The 23,512-nt window shown below is 41.5% G+C and overlaps 1 protein-coding gene across 1 annotated transcript; it reads right to left on the minus strand.

Moving 5' to 3' along the window:
- Positions 1-21,696: 21,696 nt before the first annotated feature.
- On the minus strand, positions 21,697-23,234 carry LOC128741769 (cuticle protein 2). The gene is made up of 3 exons (XM_053837798.1): positions 23,077-23,234; positions 22,632-22,888; positions 21,697-22,568 (listed from the first exon to the last, which is right to left on the minus strand). Exons 1-3 carry the CDS (start codon positions 23,086-23,088, stop codon positions 22,085-22,087), a joined length of 753 nt encoding a protein of 250 aa, XP_053693773.1. The 5' UTR covers positions 23,089-23,234; the 3' UTR covers positions 21,697-22,084.
- Between the last annotated feature and the right edge of the window lie 278 nt (positions 23,235-23,512).

Here is a 23,512-nt window from a genome sequence, read left to right on the forward strand (position 1 = left end):
GACTCGGTGAAACGGTTCCATACAACCGTTGAACAAATGACCTGGTGTCAATTTGAAATGGTCTAGTACAACCGTTGTATTCAGGGGCTCGGTGGCTGATACAAAAATAAGTCTTGGAAAATATTTCGGTACGATCATACAATGAAGTACATGGTTCGGTACAACCATAGATAATTTGAATGATTCGGTACGACAATACCTGTGTGCAAAATAATAGCAGTGGTGGGTTTAACATTAGAGTTTATAAAAAAATGCAACGTGGAAATTTAGATATTTAATCATCATTTATTGTTTAATTAAGAATATGTTTTAGTCTTAAATTCTTATGAACAACGTTTAGGCGACCCTTTTTGGTTGATTATACGTATATACCAAAAGTGAACATACTTTTATAAAATGAAAACAGATAATATTTCTATCCTAATTCATTTCCTCCCAGCGTTGCGAAAACGCAACGTGTAGCGTTCAGGGTTATTAAATCGGTTTGCTCTTGTAGTTTCGATAAGCTTAGCAACCTGAACGCTACAAACGCACCCTGCTCTCGATTCTAGAGAAGGCTAGGTATGAGATATCAACTTAGACCCTAACAAAACAATGAAAGATTGGGAAATAATCTAATCGACCTGTTTTGCTCAAAACATAAATGTTACATATAACAAAATTACAGCCGTGTAAAAATAAGAGGTCTTGCTTATTTCCAGTCTGCCCAAACTAGTAACGTTGCCCTCGGATGGCAAAGGTGAAAGCGAAAACGTCAATTACAGTATTTTTGGATTCGAATCTTATGTTTTAAGCTCTCCGGAAGGATAACGCCATACAAAAACAGCACCCCCTGTTAGTCCCTGGGTTTGCATTTTTTCAGGGTTCCGTTGCGGGACATAGGGACGAAATTAAAAATACATCTCTGCGGGTGTTTCTTAGCTGATCTAAATGAAACTTTCAGGCTTTTATCTCTACTGGAAACAGTGTGGGGCTTAATGGCTTAAAAGGTTTATTTCAACGAGTATTTTATAGTTCCTTCGAAAATTCTAATGGAATTGCGATTATTTTAGCATAACACAGGATTAATAGATTGACAAACAAACTCTGCTCTGCTCAATAATGGCAGTGCGACAGACATATTCATGAAACATATTGTTCGGTTCGGTCATAGGTGAATTAAATGATTCGGTACGATCATTGTTGAATGAAATATATGATTCAGTACGACCACAGATGAATTAAATGATTCGGTGCGATCATTTTTGAACGATGTATGTAGTTCGGTACGACCATAGATAAGTTTTTAGTTTGTGAAGCATGAATTTAAATTGTAATTTTCGTCATGTCAATTATTTTCAATTTGTTAAGTGTATGCCTTTCATTGTCGATAGTGAATGTATGTTTTGCAATGACCTCACTTTAAAAATTCATTTAAGAAGCTTAAATCAGCCAACAAGTTAGGGTGCTCATTATGCCGCTAATAGCCCTAATTTATAATATATTTGAGAATCATCATCAATTTTCTCGCACATCAAAACAAATTAATGGTCGCTGCTCGACTTTTTCTAAAATAATCCACGGAAACATTTCTTACGGAAACCACATCAAATAGTCGCAGTTTTTTTAAAATGTGGTGTTGTGGTGCTTCATAATAGGTTTTTCCAACCCCAAATTAGCGACTTTCTCAATGCCGTTTCAGAAAAAGTTCAAATTAGCCAAAATACGACTCCACCTCTAAAAGCAGTACATCCTTTATTCGAAAACAATTGAGCTCATTTTCCCGGCATAAAGCAGCCGTGTTTATAGTCCAAACCGGGACCTCCTGCTTGCAACTTTCCATGCTCAACTCATCTGACCATAGGAGGAGCTGAGACGGCAAAACAGTTTAATTACTTTTGCAAACATTACCCGCAAGACAGACTAGTTTTCGGCTACCTGGCTTGGTGACTTGGTTCGAGAAATAATTATGACATTCAACAGCAGCCGAGGCCGAATCGCCTGACACCGTCCGCTTATATGCAGGGTCTAGGATCTGAGCGTGAAAGAAAAAAAACTACCAGGACCGACCGCCCGATATCGGGCAATATGGACTGCCGTTTAATGAACTCCGTTCTATGTCAAAACAGACAAGGGAGAGAGAGTCCGTCAGCAAAAGAGAACAGCACAACTGCACGAGACCCTAATATGTGGTGTGTTGTGAGTCAAATCATTGCTGTAATAAAATCATAATTTTCTTCTCCCCCTTTTTCCATTCGGCACACAGCCTTTCTGCTAGAGCACGCAGGGTCACGCACACAAACATCGGAGGAGCACAGAGCATATCCTCTGGCTAGGGGAAGAGCTAATGCTGATCCTGATGAACCGAGAACAAAACTGTACGTCAATTTGTCAGCTTTTATTCCATGTGCATTCATTTCGGACAAAAGCGTAAACAGTCGAAAATGATGAGGATTATCTTCTAAGCTTCATTCTGGAAAAATATGTGCCAATCTGGCACGGCACACGGAAACTAGCACAGATCTGGTGAAACGAAAACTGTTTTGCACAGTATTGTGTACTCTGCAGTAGAATGTTCTTCGACGATTTCTTTAGAACCAAATTAGGGGAATTGTGTATAACGTGCCCCCCCTGGCCAATGTGCCCCCCCTTCGTTTTTCGCTAAACAAGCGAAATCAAAATGCAAAACCACCCAGAAACCATAGTATTTGATGGAACTAGCCTACTATGCAAGTATGACAGTTGTCACATGCTGTAAAAACAAAACAAAAATAAATTTGTTTTTGAGCTGCTTCCGATGTAACTTTTGGCGTCATTTCCATAAGCTATTTTCTTGTCAAAATCTGTAAATAACCGGTTGTTGTGATTCGATTGCGTAAAGTGAACTTCAAGTAGACATCCCTGCCAAAAATAACGGTATGAAACGCTTGATTTGCTTTAGCATTTAATATTTTTTCAAATAAGTAAAAGCAGGCCAAAATGCCCCACTTGCGGTGGTGCAATTTGCCCCCCTTGCAAATGTGGCTATAAACATAGGTAAACAGATCTAAGTTGAAGCCAATTGCCATTATTTAATTCAATTAGTATTGTAGAGCAACCGTGGTGGGAATAATTTGTTACCAACGTCCTAATTCTAGGTAATTCAACTACCCGGTACAAAACGCCACAGCTGCAGTATAATGTGCCCCATGCAGAAAAGAAAAACTGCACTAGAAGGCCGAAACTAGGTTTATTTTACATAAAATAACGATATTTTGCAAAACAAAGGAATTAGTTTTACTTTCTACAAAATAGAGTTGGTCTGTCACTGATAGAAATACTCAAATTACCGCATTGGGCATATTATACCGCAGGTGGGGCATTTTACCCCGCGCAAACGAGAAACACAACATTTAGGTGCTTTTATTAAATAATTCCTAGCATGTTTATTCCACAATACTAAATGAAATAAACAATTGCAATTGGTTGTCAGCTTAAATACCAACATATACACGTAGTTGTAACGTTAATTTGGGGAAGTATAACGGAGATATATCCTTTTATTCTTAGGGGGGGCACATTATACACATTTCCCCTAATAGAAATTCAACAGCCGCATATGCCGAACTGGGAAGTGAAAGGTATGGAAAGATGTGATCTATTTTTCAAGTTTACTTCAATTTAGGTTAAACATTCAGGCAGTGTTGATTGTACCCCACGAAACTCTAAGCTCACGTAGCCTTCCATTCTTCGAGATTGGTTGAGTTTTTCGCATGAAAGCCAAAAGCGGTCTAAACGGACCGGATTCCATACAGATATGTGCCTTGCAAAAAGATTATTGGAATGTGCGAACCTGAGAAAACGTAATCGAAGAAGGTCCTACAAATCAACTAGTCAGATCCACACTTCCGTCAGGGGAAAATGCTGAAGTCAGTAACCGAACACCTACCTATGGCATGTGAGGTATACCTTTCAACCGAGGATAGTGAGTGACTGAAGTCGCATCCGTTGGGCCCACTATGGCAACGCCATTCAATCTTGATGATGCGTAAATTTGATACATTTCGAGGATCATCTCGTGCATACGATGCGATACTTTTGGCGATTGCAGGGGGTCGATAAGCCGACGACGATTTGCTGGCATCATGGTGAAAGCCAGAGTGAAAAGGCAATTGATTCCTGCCTGCAACACGACACGTCCGTCGCTCGAAGTCAACGCAACGGAAGCGACCGAGAAAAATCAGCTGCAAAACGACCGGCATTTGGACTGACTGGTGTCTGGTGGTGGTGGGAAAAGTGAAAAGTGACGAAAGTCGGACTTCCGAACGATTAAGGGTAAAATCGGTACAGCTGTTCTTATTCGTCTCATATCAGGCACATTGATGATCTTATTTTGTTCTGTAAAGTAAAAATGGGTTTTTACACTAATTATAGTAGTCGAAGAAAAGATGATTTTGCGTGAAAAACGTTTGGAGATGGAGAAAATTCTACAGGAAAAACGCCAACAAATGGAAAAAGCATTCCGCGAGAAATAATTGCAGGAATAGCGCGAACTTAAAGAGCACCAGCTACAGAAGGAGCATAAGATGCTGGTAAAGGAGTTCGTAGGGAAAGCCGAGTTTCAAGAACGGCGAAAAAAATGTTCGACGAGTTTCAGAAGGCAAAAGATGCCGTCGCTGAGCCGGCTGCCAATGAAGAAAACGTCGAAGTTGATGCCGAAGAGGAAAATGAATTTTCCTTTAAGAGGAAAGTCAAGTTCTGGTTGAAAAGGCAGTCGGTCGGGAAAAATTCTCCGCCGACCAAAGCGAAGCAGGATAACCAGATAGCGTGTTCGTCGAAACAGGTAGTGCAGAATGTTTTGTACCAGCAAGAAGCAAGAGCAAGAGGAAGAAGAAACGAATGAAAGTGACGATGAAGAAGAAGAAAGCAGCGGTGACGTCCGAGAAGAAGAAGAAGAAAGCAGCGATGATGTTCAAGAGGAAAACAAAGAAGATTATGAAAAGTTCCAGCTATCTGAAGAGGAAAGGAAGCTACTCGCTCGCCTGCTAGCCGGCAAGAAACCGAAGAAGTCATCGATGCAGAAGCAGCAGCCTTCGGAGAAAAAGAAACAGCAGCAGCAACAGTTGACAAATGAGCAGCAATACCAACAGAAACACTTGCCGGAGCAAGCTCGCACAGTCGTGCCGAAGCTGTCCAAGGAACAGATTGCTGCACGCCAAGCTCTCTCCAAAAACCTTCCAATATTTAAAGGTGAACCAGAGGAATTCTTCCGGAATCTGTTCCTGACGTTATCAGCGATCTTCGACGACTCTTCGGGAAACCGGAAAAGCTACTCAAGACTCTATTGACGAAGGTCCGTGGCGCACAAGCTCCGAGAGCTGATCGGCTTGACACGTTTATCCAGTTCGGAATAACGGTGAAGCAGCTCTGCGATCACCTCGAGGCAGCTCACCTGTCGGATCATCTCAGTAATCCGATGTTGGCGAATGAACTGGTGGACAAACTTTCGCCTAATTACTAGTTGAACTGGGTCCGATAAAAACGGGGAAAATAGGAACCCCGCTGCGGGTCTTCACGAACTTTATGAACAGCATCGTTTCCGATGTGTCGGAAGTTTCCGAGTTTTCTGCGTTCGGTTTGAGTGAAGCTCCATTTTCGGAAAAGGAAAGCCAAGCAAAAAGGAGTTCATAAATGTTCACAGTTCTACCCCGAGCAAAATTGAGTCTGCGGTGGAAATAAACGGATCGCTACTGAAGCACCTGCCGGTGATGAGTTACGCGCTGCAGGAACCTCGCATAATTATCGGCTTAGATAACCTGCTCGTCTTCGCCCCATTGGAAACCCGTGTAGGTGAACCTGGTCAACCGATCGCTGTGATGTCGAAGCTAGGGTGGACCATTTATGGACCGGAAAATTGCACTGCAGTCGTGGAGAGTTTCGTCAAGGTTCATTCCGTTGAACCAATAATCAACGAGAACCTTCATGAGATGCGGCGTACCCGGTATTCATTGGAGGACACCGGTACTCTCTGCAATGTGGAATTAGCATCGACGGAAAATCTGCGCGCTCGTAATATTCTGCAAGCGACGACGACGCAGATCGGCAACAGATTCGAGACAGATGTACTGTGGCGTGAAGATGAAAAGTGGCATCCAAACAGTTATTCGATGGCGGTCCGGTAGATGAAAGCGCTGGAAAGAAAACTGGAGAAGAATCCGGAGCTCCTGCAATGTGTTCATCATCTGATAGCACTATAGCAGAGTACGAGGCGAAGGGCTACGAGCTTAAAATCACGAAGGAGGAACTAGCAAAAGCGGAAAAGAGTGCGAATCTTGCTGATGTTCCAACAGTGTTCGTCATGGGCGCAGGAATTGTCGGGTCTACCTGTTCCCCCTATTCTGCGCAGTTCTTGAAAAGCTGGAATGCTGCCAAGTTTACAAACGAGATCCACGAGCATCGAATGCGGTAGTTAAAAAGAGCTACGTAGACTACTATTACGGTAGCGCGGACTCCATCGACGATCACATAAAGTTGGCGAACGAGAAAAAACGCATTTTCTCATGACGAGGCTTTCGGATCAGGAACAGAGTGTCCAACTCCCAGCAGTTTCTGGAAGCGATGGACAAGCAGAAGAAGCTTGTCGTCCACTTCAGCAGGGACAAGAACACGCAAATCTAGCGAGTTTCTGGAATCGGCTAGAAGCCAGGAAAAGATGTCTTCATACTTTCGACCGCTGGACGAGAGGAGTATCAACCGGTTCTGCAAGGGGTTAAATGGATAACAAAAAGGATCGTGTTGAGCTGCGGTAGGACGATGTTCGACCCGCAAGGTTAGCTTTCTCCGTTTACTATTTTCGTGGAGAACCCGCTGGGACTGGGACGAGGAAAACGACGTTCCAGAAGTGGATCTGTTGGACGAAAGTACTGCCGATGACTGAAGAAATCAGAATTCCTGGGAGTTACTTCGGAAACGCTGGAATCGACCAGATCAAAGACCTTCAGCATTATCAAACGGTGGTAGGAGATACAGTCTGGTGTGTATTGGTGACGGGACGAGTTAAGGTGACTCCGCTGAAACCGGTATCAGCTGCGGGATTTGAGCTGCAGTCAGTAGTGCTACGGGCCAGGATAGTTTCTGCGGTACGAGATGGTTATGGTTGTTAGAGATCACGCAGCAGTTCGTCTGGACGGACTCGACGATTGTGCTCTCGTGGATCACGTCAGATCAACTCACGAAAGCGGGTGCGGTAGTCTACATCGTTGATGGGGATGGGCAGAAATGCTGGAAACGTGGAGTCTTCGAGGAGCCGATAGTTGCTGGAGATGAAAGAGTACTCCAAGCCTAGGTTCGTACCCACAGTGGAGTGCTGAAACGAGCGACAGCGAAGCTTGTGGTGCTAAAGATTAGTAAAGGTGACGCTGGACCGGATGTACTCACCGGACCAGGTTCACGGGCCGGGGTATGTTGCGGTAGAAACCGCAGGGCAGAAAACGCTGTTGCAACAAAAATAAATAAATAACACAAAATTACATGCAAGTAACAGACAGTGAGTGAAGAGTTGCTCTTAAAAGTAATTTGTAAACCCGCCCAAGCAACCAAAAGTTCGAATTTCACTTAAGGAACAAACTTGAAAGTTCATATTTGGTTCAAATTTAGTTTCGCAGAACTTTCTTGCTGAACAACCAGACACTACATTTGTAAACCGAACTTCATTCTCATTAAAGTACCGTTAATATCTGTAGCAGCTTGAAAGTCCAACATGCAGCTTGAAAGTGCAACACTCAGCTTGAAAGTAACTTAGAGCTCGGATAATGGTGTTTAAGGAAGGTTAACAAGCTTTATGTCTATGGAGCTATAGCTTGCTAAGCAGCTTTATTTGTAATTAACCCAACTTCAAAGTTGCTTCGAGTTCGCTGCATAGAGCGCTAACCAGCTTACGAAGGAACTTTGGCAAAAGTTTATAAAACAGCACTTGTAAGTTCTATTTTTATACTTTTCCATTTTCTACTTCCGCCTCCTCCAAACTTTAGTAAAGTCAGTTCATGCGATTAAGGCGGAACCGAAAGTGGCTAACGTTATTGTGTTAGTGCGACAAACACTGTACTGTACATCTCATGTGTTCGTTAAAAACCTAAACGTTTATTTGAATATTACATTAGTATTGGTAATATATGTCAAATAGCGGAGCTTGCAAACATAAACAGCTGATCCGCAGCCAACCGCACTGACTACAAACATCCCGAAAAAGGGTTTGTTTTCTTATCAAGACCTTCCGATTCAATCAAAATGAACAGCAGCAACTGAATAATGCGTAGGATCACTAGGATGTTTAATTAATCCGCTTGCATCGGATTGCGTTTTTGATTCCTGCTTTTGCGTTTTGTTTGTTTACTTCACTCTAAGCTCATTGATGCGGCGAAAGTTGAAAGCTCTTTAAAAGCTCATTGATGTGACGAAAGTTTGATACTGTGTTGCTGCTTTTTCGGAAATCGCTAGTTCAACGAAATATGCGCGCAACCAAATATCTATTAACTAATTCCAAATTATACATTGGTCGCTTTTATGAACACGTAACGATTATAGTTACTATATATATAGTTCGGCGGATAGAAAATCGGGAGCCAAATAAACGTCAAAAGCGGAGCCAAAAGCTTTTCAAAATCCAAAATGCAGGAGTAATGTTAAAAAAACACACTTTATTTTCATAGAACTAGTCATTTTCAACACCCGCCAGTGATTATTTTTCGTAAAAACCTGCACATTTCACCATAATTTCAAATTTAATTTCATAAATCAGGGATGCAAATTCGCCTGGTTTTCTATCCGCCGAACTATATATATAGTAACTATAGTAACGATCGATATGATCAGTAAAATTTATTTTCCATTAGCAATTATGTTTTACTTAGAGTGACTATATACAGAGTGGCGACAATGTCAAAATTGGAATGATAATTATCTGTCAGTGTCATTCCAATCGAGCAGACGACCTATCCAACGCGCATGCAGGAAAGAGAAAGAAAAACCTTGGAAAAACCGCATTGCATACATTTGGGATGACTTGTCGCCACTCTGTATATAGTCACTCTAGTTTTACTGTGCGTTTATTGATACATAGCAGATCGATAAATTGAACTACAAGTTTTAGGAAATTATAACAGCACTGGAAGCACTGATTACGTGGCGAAAGCGTGCTCTGCCAATACAAATGCATTTTTAAGGCGCAAAACAATACATGCTTCGAATGGTAGCCATTTATCCATCCAGCCATCTTTGAGCCACTTTCGGTTTCCCCTTAAGATAGACCATTTAAAAAAAAGCCTAACTAACACCGACCGCTACTGGATTTGAACCCGAGCGTTCCTCGTTGCAAGCCTATCCTAATGCATTGCGCCATCTCTGACGCCGCTAGTGACATTAATTTTGCCGATGAGTTGTTCTTAAGTGTAAGTTCGTTTCGGGGCTGTGATAAATGAGAAATTAGCACATCGAGTAAAAACGATGCAAATCGCATATTCCAGCAACGGAGCAGTGGTATGCGTCTAAGTCACCGAAAAGAAAGTACTCGAGTTCAAATCCCCGAGGTTTATGTTGGTGGTGTGTGGTAAGTTACAATAAATTAACAGTAATAAAAAAAACAGTCGATTATTAACCGAAATTAAATACCTTAGTTAATTAGAAATGTCAAAACAGGAAGAAGTGGAAATATTCCCCCAATCTTTTTTAATTTGAAAGTTATTGGAGTTTCTTTTTGGGCTGAACAGTGTTCTATATAGCGACTTAAGTGAACTTTTTGCGAACTTTCTAGTTCTGTTAGAAGTTACTTTGCATTCCCTTCGAAGTTTAAACATCAAATACGAACTTGAAAGTACGGTTAATTACTTAAAAATGAAGTTGAATAGAGTTCTATTCATGATCAGTTCGTTGGCTGATTAAGCCAAAAAATCCCCTTTTATCGGAACTTTTGGTTACTTGGGCGATTATTTAAAAACAGAAATAGCAAGTAAGTCATTAAAAATATATTCCTAAATCTATCTACATACTAAATACAGTTAAAATTATGTACAGGCAGGCTATGTAATGGCCATTTGTGCAAAGAAAAAGGAATCCGATCTGCAGGAGGTAACCCGGATTGCGATACTAAATTTGTAGGTTAAAAACCAACGTGTAATATTATGATACAAACTATATACAAAATACATACAATTTCAGCTTTGATCATTCCAAAAATATTGGCTGATTCTTCAAAGAGTTAGTGACTGAAATTCTAACAATAGTATAAAATCAAAACTTCAATGAAGGTGAAATTTGAGATACAATGTATACACTCAAAAAAATTGACACGACGCATCCACGTGAAAAATCATGTAAAATTCTGTACAGCAACTCACGTGAACTTCATGTACTAGTTAATGGGAAAATTGATAAAATTTACCGGGATTGCACGTAAACTGGTTAGTATGAGTGCGAGTTACCAACAATTCACGTGAATGTTACATGAAAAGTGTAGAGAGATTTGTTTGACCAACGATACTAATTTTGGTTTTAGTGATGGCGTTTTGGTCATCGGGTTACTAGTAAACTAGTTTATTTGCTGTCTAGGCCAACGTTTCAAGGACTTTATTTCCTCTTCATCAGGGCAACTACGAAGATACAGTTTACATTTACATTAAGTTACTGTGAAAAGTGTGATGGATGAGAATTACCTATGTTTTCACGTAAACTTGACGTGCTGATTTTTTTGAGTGTAAATCATGTTGCAGTGTGCACTTGATAGTTTAAAGTTTAAGATATTTAAATGATCATAAAAGCTTATTTGGTAGTGCTCCAAAATTATAATTTTTTCAGCGTTTGAGTTGATTTTTTCCATTAGATCCACAATCAAACTGAAAATAATTTGCGATATTGTACGCAAGATGGCTTTTCACTACAAGAAGGAATCAAAGAAGAACATTTAAAACAAAGGCTGCAGATATAATGGCTCACCATGAAACAAAGCCTAATGCGTAAGATTGTTCAAGAACGGATGAAATCCGTCTACTGTTTTACCACTTTTCGCGATCAGTTCAGAAGATAATGGACGTTTTCGACACTGACAACAAATATGTTACACAGCTAGCAAAGCAATCATAGGTAACTGCAGAACGAGAACTAGTCGCTATTCGACACATTAGGCAAATCAGGCAATCGAGCCATACCAGGAAGGACAATAGGATTACGTGTCTGTGAACAACTGTGGCAAGTGTCAGCCAATATAAAAACGGCTTTTGTTATTCTCGCTTCGAAGAAATTTTCAACCGGCTTAACAAAGTTAGTGCAAGCATAAAATTGGATTCAGTGCATTTGCATCATTGAGATCGAAGCATTGTGTAAAATGTAATGTTTCAAGTTTTCATGTTTTTGCACAATTCGAAACAAAACATTGAATTATTACAAGCATAGGCTCAAACAAATACTCATTCAAGACTGATTGTAAACAGCGTTTCGGGAGGTTGATTTGCAATTCGTCATGAAGATTGAGTCAATTCAATTCAAACTCAATTTGTTATGTATTTCGCATAATAATATGAATGTCGTTGCCGGGATTAACATATGAAAGGGCACTAGGTAATTTCAAAAATGGCTAATTTTAGGAAGTTAGTCACTAAGAGAATTTTAAATTAAAATAAACTGTTGATTTCATGTGTTATTTTATACAAATAAATTGAATTGCCTAAATAGTTTTTGCTCTGATAACCTATTTTACTAAAACCTATTTTACCTATGAACTAAAGGAAAAATCTGACTATTGAAAAGAGTTGAAGGTTTAGTTTCAATTTTTTCCGGTAATTCACAATCCCCTTTGATAATATTTTTGCAAAAATCTTTTAGCGAAGGGCAAAACAAATTCAAGAAATTGAATAAATGAACGGAAATAAATCCAAATAAATTCGTTACAATGAAACAGTAATATCATTATTACAATATGCCGAGAGTCAACTTTAGAACAAAACAAAACGATTGGATTGTAGCAGCGAAGGAATCCATTATTCGCTGCCAGATCATTAATTTCCCAGATAACTTTTGTCTGGCATTGATCCTACAAATTACATTTCGCAACTTTTGCAACGACTTTAACCGAAAGCCACGACATCAATTTGTCAGTTGCAATAATAAAACACGGAACTCTTCGGAACATCTGCTCGTTCACCTCGGGCGGGACACGGCGGGAAGACGGATTGACGTTTCATACGCAGTCATATGCAGAGAGAAAAGCATCTTTGTTTGTAAATCACTGTAAAAACCACTCGAAATCAATTTGTCCTTTCATACTCGTCGTCATCATCGTTATTATGCCGATCTTTATTTCCGTTTCTCCCTGTTTCCCGGAACGCACCCTAAAGCACTCCAGCGTTCCCGAGGTGCTCAAGTACCCTATAATTTAATATTAAATATAAATATTATTTTTAATATTTAAAGTGATCTGCACTGATGCTGCTTACCTGAAGGCCTGCATTCGTACATACATTAGGGAAGAGCAGATATGATAATTCTGCTAAACACTGCTAAAGCCGAGCCGTTATGCCGGCAAATAAGAAAAGGCAGCCCATTCCTTTCACTTGGGATTATTGGCAATTTTCCACCGTAAATGATAATAATTGCATTTTTAAGTACCCTGATGGCACTTGCTCCCAGAGTTGAACGGTTTCGAAGTACCTGGCCGTATTAGCATGCCGCAAATTGGAACACAGCCGGCGAAAAGGATGACACTGTATGCAGTCAGTGGTTCCTAGCCCTTCCTTCCCGATGGGAAAAGCGAGAAAGAACCTCGGAACGAACAGGGATTACGGGCTCTGTGTCATGTCCGCCGCTGCTGGCAGTAGGCTGCCGAATTTGCAGCGCACAATGGAAACACGGATGGTTCACGAAGAAAAGGAAGAATTATTTTCCACCGTTAAATAGCTACAACAAAGTCAGCCCATTTGTTGGCTTTAAGCTTCTGCTTCGAACCGACCGACCGAGTGATTTCTTTGAAAAGCAGATGAGCCCCCGGAAAGCGAGGACCGCAAACGCAAAATACCTCACAAGATAAAGAGATGTCAAAACGATGATAAACAACGAAACTGTGGCTCTTTTTACCGCCTTAATTATTTTCAATCCGATCTCTCTGTTAGCTCAAGGATTTGTTTGTGTCGAATGCCATCAATAGGTTCGTTTCTTCTGCGCGATGACTGGTAGCAGCCTATTTTCAGCTAGGTTAGCTGGCCCGACTGACTGATCGGTTCACTTGTTTTGACTCAGCTAAGGAATGTTTTATTCGTAAAGACGCAAAGTATTTTTACGTCGTTAGAATTGCAAAGTTAGCCATTGCATGTCAAAAGTGCATGAATCAAAAATGTCAGTTACGTACCATTAATTGGGCTTTCAGAATATCATAAAATGTCATTTGTCTTTTTTTGTAGTTTTATTGAATTGGTAAAAGGACTTTCAATCTGAATTGCAAGCGGGAATTTGTTAAAGACATTAAAGTTGTTGCTGTTGAATAATTGAATTCGCTTCAACGAGCAAATATGGAATAAGTGCTGTATAGAAGCAATCGGTACTGAATAAACAATCCAATTTTTCATGACTACGGCTAGGGCTAGGGCCTTAACCGGCCTCATGACTATGGCTAGGGCTAGGGCTAGGGCTAGGGCTAGGGCTAGGGCTAGGGCTAGGGCTAGGGCTAGGGCTAGGGCTAGGGCTAGGGCTAGGGCTAGGGCTAGGGCTAGGGCTAGGGCTAGGGCTAGGGCTAGGGCTAGGGCTAGGGCTAGGGCTAGGGCTAGGGCTAGGGCTAGGGCTAGGGCTAGGGCTAGGGCTAGGGCTAGGGCTAGGGCTAGGGCTAGGGCTAGGGCTAGGGCTAGGGCTAGGGCTAGGGCTAGGGCTAGGGCTAGGGCTAGGGCTAGGGCTAGGGCTAGGGCTAGGGCTAGGGCTAGGGCTAGGGCTAGGGCTAGGGCTAGGGCTAGGGCTAGGGCTAGGGCTAGGGCTAGGGCTAGGGCTAGGGCTAGGGCTAGGGCTAGGGCTAGGGCTAGGGCTAGGGCTAGGGCTAGGGCTAGGGCTAGGGCTAGGGCTAGGGCTAGGGCTAGGGCTAGGGCTAGGGCTAGGGCTAGGGCTAGGGCTAGGGCTAGGGCTAGGGCTAGGGCTAGGGCTAGGGCTAGGGCTAGGGCTAGGGCTAGGGCTAGGGCTAGGGCTAGGGCTAGGGCTAGGGCTAGGGCTAGGGCTAGGGCTAGGGCTAGGGCTAGGGCTAGGGCTAGGGCTAGGGCTAGGGCTAGGGCTAGGGCTAGGGCTAGGGCTAGGGCTAGGGCTAGGGCTAGGGCTAGGGCTAGGGCTAGGGCTAGGGCTAGGGCTAGGGCTAGGGCTAGGGCTAGGGCTAGGGCTAGGGCTAGGGCTAGGGCTAGGGCTAGGGCTAGGGCTGGGGCTAGGGCGTTTTACGTGCAGCATCGTAAAAAGATGCGTTCAAGGTAATGACTATTTTTTCATGAAAGTACACTCAAAAGAAGCTCACGTTTTGACTTTGATTGATATAATCATCTTGAGCAACGCTAGGTAAGAAATAGTCTAACTTCCCTTTTTCGTTTTTCATGTCTAACAAACCCAGATATTTTTTAATTCAGATGTATTATAAAATTAAAATAAAGCATGTAAATTACTCATAGATACTTTTTGAGGTCCATCATTTTATTCTAGATGTCCTTTTTCTTCAGAAATAAAAAACGGAATATACGCACAATAACTTTTTTCGGAATTTTCATGGATTTGTTTTGTTGAATGATAATAACGCAAGGTCAGAAAGTTTTGATATTAATATTAAAATATCTAGAAATCTGTTCTACATTCATTTTTCGTACTGTCATTTCAAAACTTATTTCGTATTCAAGGGGGTTAATACCAGCGTAGTGGTTAGCATTCACGCCTCTCACGCCGAGGACCCGGGTTCAAATCCTAACACCGCAGAAGTCACGAATGACATAAGGGGCCATCCAGATACCACGTGGACAGAAAAATACCAATTTTCAACCCCCCCGTCATTTTTACATTATGAAAATTTTGGTTTTCAACTTCATTTATGCAATATTTATTGAAAAAGCTTACGTGAAAGGAAGCTCCAGTCTAAAGTCACCGACACAATGCATACGAATTTTTAGTCGTTGCGGAAATTTGAGTTTTTCCATGGTTTTTCCGTCAATTTTCCTCAGCGTCCTAAAATCCGTATGTAAGGTGTTTGGATCTTAATTCATGTTCTACTGCAAATTATTATTATCGATTGCAAGAAAGTCCGTTTCAGCTTAACTTTCGCTTGACGATTCTTCTTTGTCCAGAGCATCCCCTACTAGCACGGTTGGTACAAAGTTGTTGTGGTAGCCGAAATATGACAAATTTCAGTCTTAATTCGGTTGCTTCAACTAAATGGACCTAAAGTGTGCTACTGGGGTCTTTGTCTAACCAGAGCACTTCAGCTTGGCCGTCTACTTCAACGCAACACGAGATCTTTCCGACACGATGTGATTCGTAAAATTTTCTGAAGGCGAATCCTTTTGGAAATACGTTGCCCATGGATACCTTTTTTGTGGTGAGCTGCATTTGATGTTGAGGCAAAATGCCATCCACATTTGGTACAAGCGATGCAATATTCGTGGATTCATCCAGGCTAGGCAGTCAACATCTAAGTATACTAACGCAGGCTTAATCTTTTCAACAAGATTTATGCCAGATATGTGCTCTCGTAATGCTCGGTTCATGTATTTAGGTCAACATATGCCTCAGAAGATAAAATTTTATTTAAGGTGTAATTAGTCGTCATCGATTCTGCCAATTTCAAAACAAGTTTTTTGTTTGAAACAAAAATTCTGTCCATGAAAATTAATTCACTGTGTTCAGATTGGCAAGAAGAATGCAGTATTTAAGTTTTTATAAACAGAATCCCGCTTTTGGGCCCAAAAACTGCTTCCGAAATTGGGCTCTCCGACGAAAAGCTAATGACTGCTAATTTCCCGTTAAGCTCAAAAACAATCACTGATCAATGGTTAATGTTTTTAATTTCTATTTTTTGTAGGAAAAAAAACTTGTCCACGTGGACATTTTCCATACCCCCTCCCCCCCTTCCGTGGACAAGCGTGGACATTTTTATACTCCCCACCCCCCTCTAAGCTGTCCACGTGGAATATGGATGGCCCCTAAGCTGTTAAAGTGACTATAATCAAACAACAACAAAAAATCGTATGTGGCTGTGAAGCTCCAAAAGCAAAGGCCATAGATCTCAAGTCGTACTTATCTTCAATAAACCAAAAACAAAAATTGAAATAAAAATCGTATTTTATTTTTATTCACGGAGAGATGTTGCTAAAGACTTTTCGATACAGTCCTTATTACGTACCCTCGATACAACGTCGCTCGAAATAACGTACAAATTACCTCGATATAACGTACATATTTTCCAATGTTGCAGAGCTCTTCGGAAACTGTATTTAAAGTTTCTTTTATAATAATTCTTACAGATTCACAATGGTCATCTAGTGCCTCGGTTAAGGTTCCTGAGTTCCAAGGAGGGCATTTCACAGCACAGTGGTGCCGAGTGTCAAAAATGCGACCATTAGCTATTACATAAAAAATGCGTAATTCTTCAAGGGTGATCTTTTTGAGAAGTTTTTTATTAAAATAGTTCACATCTTATTACGCTATTAGTGTGACCGTGAATCTACCTATTAGGATGATACAAAATTTTGTTTTTTTTAAAAAGCATTAGAAAAATGTTTTCATCGAAAAAAATATATAACATACCAGAATCAGCAACTTTGCTGAATAAAGTAACTATCTATATACTTACCATTTGCAAAATATAATGATATCTTTAAAAAGAGTAAGTATACAGGAAAAACACCGAAAAGGTTGCTACACCCTTCTAGTTGGATTATATCATCGTTATTCACTGAACGTAGTCAAGCAGTAATAAAATAAAATAATATGAGCTATATTATTAAGTCCTTTTAGTGTTCTTTGATCAGGGCCGTCGCAAGCCAATTTGTCGCTCCACGCAAATTCTCAAAATGACGTCCTCAGAACAAACGAAAAACAGCCGGCGCTGCTGTGTGCAGACATTTTACTACCTACACACTCGTAAACGCACAGTCTCTTAGCGGCTTTCTGCATAACCACTCACGAGGCAAACAACACATGAGCAGCCAGCTGCCCGTGAGGGCTAGCGTTTTCTTCTTCATCTTACGCCCTCGATTTTACACGCGGACGGGAGTTCGAGTCCTCGCGAGCAGGGATGGAAGATCAGTGATTTTGATAAAATCTATGAGTTATCGCTACAAACACAGAGCACGATCCGTACAGACATGACATGACGTGACATGACAAACAGTGAATCTTTACCGTTTATCATAAGATTTTGTTCTCTAAACAGTGTCAGCAGTCGATCACAGTGTTACACCTTACCTAGCTGCGAGAAAAAAGATCTCACATGTTGTTTGTATTGTGATTCATTCGATGCACACAACCAATCATCTGTATCTGTTATATTTCTCAACGCAATCATGCAATGAACATGATCTGACATAAGATTTGTCATAATCTGTACGGATCGCGACAAAGTGTCTATCGCTTACAAGTAGTGATGTCAATAAATCTGAATCTGATCGCTTCTATGATCTTGATCGCTAGAAGCGATTTTTTTCCATCCCTGCTTGCGAGTGATCGGTATCAGTTGCTCAGGCTGTAATGACATGCGAGAGCGACGACCGTGGCTATTAGCTAAATACACACTCGCAAAAGTCGTTACAATGCCTGAATAAATAAAACAAGAGCGGGAGTCCGAAAGGAATGCTTATGTCGGCCTGTTCATTAGAAGGAGTACGCATGTGTGAGAAAATTAGCCCACACGAGTGTAGGCTTCGCAACGCTGGTCACAGTCAACCGCAATTTCTTTTGAATAATTGTCGGTTTCTTGAAACCCATTATTAGAATGATAATCCTTCAAAAACGAAAAAGTTCGGTTCATATTTCCTGTTACTTCAGAAACTTCGTCCTCATACTTCGCTACTTCATCGAAGAGGAATCTGCTGATTGCGGATTCTGAAGATATTCGAAAATCTCTCCCGAAATATTTCTAAATAATTTAGTATCATCAATGCCACTTTCCCACCACGTTTATCTGAATGTTTTGTGTTGTTGTGTCTTGTTGCGAAAAGATTTTCATCAGAAGGAGGTGGAGCGCAAACGGAAAGCGAAGAATGGCGTAGGCGTATGAACCATGCACTGCAGGCACTACTTGGAATGATTCTCAAAGTACACTCGTCGAAAGTAGGGAGAGTGAATCTGTTCTCTTCTAGACCTTCATCGGCCTTAAGGGCCCCATACACGTACGTATATGTTGGGTTGGAAACGAATAAAATGTTGTTGGGTCATTCCGGTCGAGCAACAAACCCAACATCTTCTTTTGCCTGCTTGGTTCGTGGCGCTCATACACAGGTGAGAATGTTGAACGAACATGAATTCACCAACATTTTCGGCCAGCATGTTCATATTAATAATCAGTTATATGCATAATTTATCAATTAAGCTTTAGTAGCAATGCGCTCTCATCATTTTTTCGTTTACGCTGGTTTATAGAACAATTATTTTGCTATTTTTATAAATTATTCTATTCTAACACTTCGGTAGCTGGTGCGTCTTAGCTATTTTCAGAGAGCGAAATAAGGCGCTATAACCTTGGCCTATTGTAGCCTGGCTTATGGTTGAAATGCCATAAGTTCATCCTCGAGGGTCCGGAGTATTATTTAATCTTTACTAGTTGAATACTCCCAACGAGCATTAAAACTAATCAATAACAATTGAACAGAAACGGTTGGTACGAGACGTCCCCGTTTCTTCCTCCCCTGATGATTCAGAAATGTATTTATGTATGAATAAATTATTCACACAAGATTCATTTCACAGAATCGCCTTTGCGGCAATACCTCACAGTTGGCCTGGCCGATTTGATTTTTGTGATATATCTGGGATATTTTACAAATGTCAATACTGACAAGAAAATAGTTTGAAATATTTCTATGTTAAGAAATAATTTAAATTATTTCCAGGAATCCTTTATTGTGGCTGTGACAGTATTAATGAGTAATGAGTAATGAGAGATGGAGAGGAAATAAATCCTTGAAATGTTGGCCTAGACAGTAAATAAACTAGTTTACTAGTAACCCGATGACCAAAACGCTATCATTAAAACCAGAATTAGTAACGTTGGTCAAAATAGTCGCTCTATTCGATATAACGTACAGCTTGAAAATCGAAATGTACGTTATATCGAAGCTACCCTGTATAACAAAAAGAAATAGAAAAATAAGCAAACTGAAATAGAAAAAGAGGAAAATGGAAGGAAGAAGAAGAAAAGTGAGAGCAAAAGCCAAAAGAACAGGAAAGAAGAGAAACAGAACTAGAAAAGAGAAAAAATGTGTGAGAGAGTAAGACGCAAAATATTAGTCTCAATTTCAAGTAAAACTTCGTATCTAATTTCGTGTTCAAGTCCAATTTCAAGCCATATTTAATTTCACTTAATTGAATTTAAACAATTTGAAGTCAAATCTAAAGTCTGAAGTCAAATTTTTAATACAATTTGTGTTCCAATTTCAAGTCTAATTTCACATCTAATTCTATTCTCTAACCTCTTCTAAGCCTAACCTCAAGTCAAATTTAAATCCAATTTCAATTCCAATGTTAAGTTTAATCTCGAGCTTAACTTGAAATCCAATTACATTTCAACTCAACTTCAATTCAATTTCAACTTCAAGTCCAATACCAGTTCAAATACATATTCAAATAATAACTTCAAATTCTGTTTTAAGCCCGATCTCATGTCTAATACCAAGTAAAACTTCCAGTCCAAATTACTCCAAATTTAAGACAAATTTCCTGTTCAATTTGAAGTAAAACTTGTAATCCAAATTCAAGTCTAATTCAATGTCCTATGTGAAGTCCGATTTCAAGTCTAATTTCCCGCCCTAATATGTACTCTAATTTCTAGTCCAAATTCCGAAGGTAGCAGCACAACCTCCATCTGTTAGGAGAATTTAGGAAGACGTTCCAAACACCTTTCATACACCTTCCTTAGGGTTTTCAACGTATTACATGGACGATACCTTATTTGTTCTGTTCTGATTAAGTTTTCCTACCCAGACGGACGAAGTTGGCGTTCCTATAACAGGCAGTAAATTTTCCTATCCATTCATTCAGAAAATTCACATCCAACTTGATGAACCGCCAACAACAACTTTCAAACCATCTACCCGCGTGCGTAAAGCAAGGTCGTATTAGCTAAAAACCTGTCTTGAATCGTTTTTCTTTATTTTTTCTTTAATTTGTTTTCACGCTAGATCGTTCCACGCCGGCATCCACCAAACATGCGGAACCAACCTGCGTGCATACGCGCGTGTAACGACCGCGTGCATTCACATGCCTTTGCAAGATCGAATAAAATAGCCACAGCCACTACTGGCGGGCTACAGCTTGGCAAAAGCCGGCACCGGGAAGTATAGCAGACAATGTTGTTTACTCAATTTTCAATATGACTTAATAATTCATTCAGTCATTTTTTTTCTCTTTTGGCTAAATCGTTTAGCAAATTTTGTCCACTATTGCTTGCTTGCAGGCTGTGTGAAGGTTAATCGTTATTGTTTACCGCAAAAGTCCGTTTACAGCACTAAGCCGTTCTACTTCTCAACGTTGGCTGGTCGCCGGAGGCGATGCCAGGCTAGTCAGTTGTAGCTAGTAGGTTGATAGGTGTTATGCGATGATGAAACATGAAACATAGACGTATGTACAAAGTGCGGAGGGGGACGTACTGCGCCCTGATCAAGTGGGCAGAATTGGTCGGTTCTTCGTGTTACCGTTCGATGGCATGCGGCTGTTGTGGTTTCGTTTGATGGGATCACTTAATCGATGGTCGGTAAATATTTCTCTAGACGTGAAGAAATTACATCCGCAACTTTTTGGGTTTTCCATAAAATCTGCTAAAATTTCACGGTGTTTTAGTGTCCCAACCTAATCCACTGTACGGTATAATAAACCGCGATTGCACATATATTGAAAGCGAGAGTGAATATATAATTTTGTGTAGATTTTTTTTATTTGTCGTTACTGATGCGGACAAAGTCAGTGCAAAGAGACCGAGGGAGGAAAACAAGTTTTCTCGCTTGTTACACCATTGGAATCGTTCGTTTGTTCAAGACATTTCCTTGTTGCCCTCGTGGCTCCAGTCGACCTGCGGAGCTGCGCGGGTACGATGGGTGGCAAACGGGGAGGGGATCCAGTGGAGGGTTGCTCGACGAAAGAACGATCATGCGCACCAGCACCAGCACCCGAGAACCCGCACCCTCTGGGAGAAATGACAAGGCGCGGAGTCGGGTGGATTTTGTAAGCTTCCGTTTCAGGAAATCGTTCCACGGTGAACCATTTCGACACTCTATTTTTGGTTAGTCATGACTGATCTGTTCAGTTCAATTTGGCGAGGGGTAGGTTGAGCGGCAGGTAAAAGGTAGGTAAAGCCAACCGATTGAGAAAATTGCTCACCATCATCGGACGGACGCTCTAATTAATGCAATTGGCTGGGTGCTAATTAGTGAAGGGGTGCTGCTGGTGCTTCGTGATTAAATGGTTTCTTTTACATAAATTATTGAAAGTGGAGCTGGTATGAGTATTTTTTTTTTTCATTTACTGTTTTCCTTTCAATTGGTTCGTAGTTTGAAAATTTTCCGGATATTTAATTCAGAGAAAACTATAATGAGAGTATCGTATTCAAAATAGAGATTAATGGACGATTAAATAAAATCTAGCTAAAGCAGTGTAGACGTTATTCAATGGTTAAGTATCTCCTACGTACTTATATCACAACAGGCAGTATCTCTTACTCGACTACTAAAACAAACAGTGAACAGAACACGCGCGCTAATCTGAAAGGAGGTTGGTGGGGAATTCCGAAGGATCTGTGGCAGTGGAGGTGAATGGAATCCTTTACGTTTCACGCGTTCTCTCTCTATCTGTCGCTCGCTTGCTCACACACGCGATCACACCGTCTCTCTTTCAATCTCTTTGACTTGCTTTCAGTATCGATTACTTAGACTTTGTTAAAAGAGTAACTGAAGCCGTCAGGGGTTCTGTTCAGCTGCAGTTTGCCCGGAGGCTGGAACCGATGTGGGGCCTGAGTAGTCCATTCCTGATGAGGTTGTGGGGCAGCCGGGGCGTGGTTGTAGTGATTGTACTGCGGAGCAGGAGCAGCTGGTGCTGGTGCAGGGCGATAGTTGTGGACAGGTGCTGGGGCTGGAGCTGGGATGGGAGCGGGAGCTTGACGGGAATGTTGATCGCTGAAAGATGGGTCGTTCCAGCGGGGATCGTACTGTCCATCGTCATAACCCTGGTTATCGAAGCTACGGCCTCCGCTGCTGAATTGGGGCTGGTACTGTGGCTGCGGCTGGTATTGCGGCTGAGGCTGGTACTGCGGCTGGGATTGGTACTGAGGTTGGGGTTGGTACTGAGGCTGAGGCGCAGCATGAGCCGGAGCAGCAGGGGCTACTGGCAGGTGGTCACCAGAAGCTTGGAATCTGAAAGTTTAAGAATGAGAATTAGAATACCAACCATCGATGACGATTTCACTACAAGCTCACCCATTCTTTCCAGCAACGTAGGAAACAGTTCTTCTTTGTCCAGAAGGATCGACGTAGCTGTATGATCCACGACGGTTACCATCGGCATCCGTTTCCTCCTTGAAGTTTGTTCCATCTTCCTGATCGTAGGCAGCGCCAAACTTGCCGTCCCCGGCCAGATAGCGCTGTTCACTCAGGATAGCAGCGGTCTTCGGATCCCGGTTGTATCCGCCTTGGTACTGGGCGGTCGCTGCCACCAGCAACGTCGATAACAAAATCTTCGAAACACAACAAAAAACAAATCATTATTGCATTATTTCAACCACCAACAACAGGCACTCGGTGTCTCCACGACCCGGAAGTGGGATTCCATTAATATCCATCAAATAATTCGCACATCCGGGACAGTTCGTGACACCTGCTTTAAACATTAATCACCAAGCCACATATAAAATATGACACTCACAAATCGAAACATAATGAAAGCTTCTGCCTTTTATTTTCCGTCGAGGTTTCCTTGTGTGGTAAACTGCTTTTCTTCCGGAAAGCCTTTACTCTCAAGCTACACACGCACACTCGCGGACTAGAAGACGACACGCACAGATCCTGATCCGTCGGGCGGGAGGACCAAGATTAGGTTAGCACTGCACTGCAAAGTAAGAACTAACTCTGGTCGGGACTAACTAGTGGCTTTTATACGAGGAACCACCGCCGGCTGCCAGGCGAACCTTGGGAACCAGCAAATAGGGCCGCCCGAGCTCGCATTCGCAACTCGCGAGCGAATGTAGGTACTAGCTAAGTAGAGTCAAAAACCGCCCGGCCCGGTTTCCAGCCTCACCCTCCGCTGCCCTGGTCGGTCGTATCGTTGTTGCCAGTTGCCCTCTCACTGTGGGGAGCCACAG

The sequence above is a fragment of the Sabethes cyaneus genome, chromosome 1, assembly GCF_943734655.1.
Source record: "Sabethes cyaneus chromosome 1, idSabCyanKW18_F2, whole genome shotgun sequence".
Classification (NCBI taxonomy): Eukaryota; Metazoa; Arthropoda; class Insecta; order Diptera; family Culicidae; genus Sabethes; species Sabethes cyaneus.

Coding starts and splice junctions, on each gene's coding strand:
- LOC128741769 (XM_053837798.1), bottom strand. Junction 22,569..22,631: donor TACGTTGCTGGAAAGAATGG/GTGAGCTTGTAG, acceptor TTAAACTTTCAG/ATTCCAAGCTTCTGGTGACC.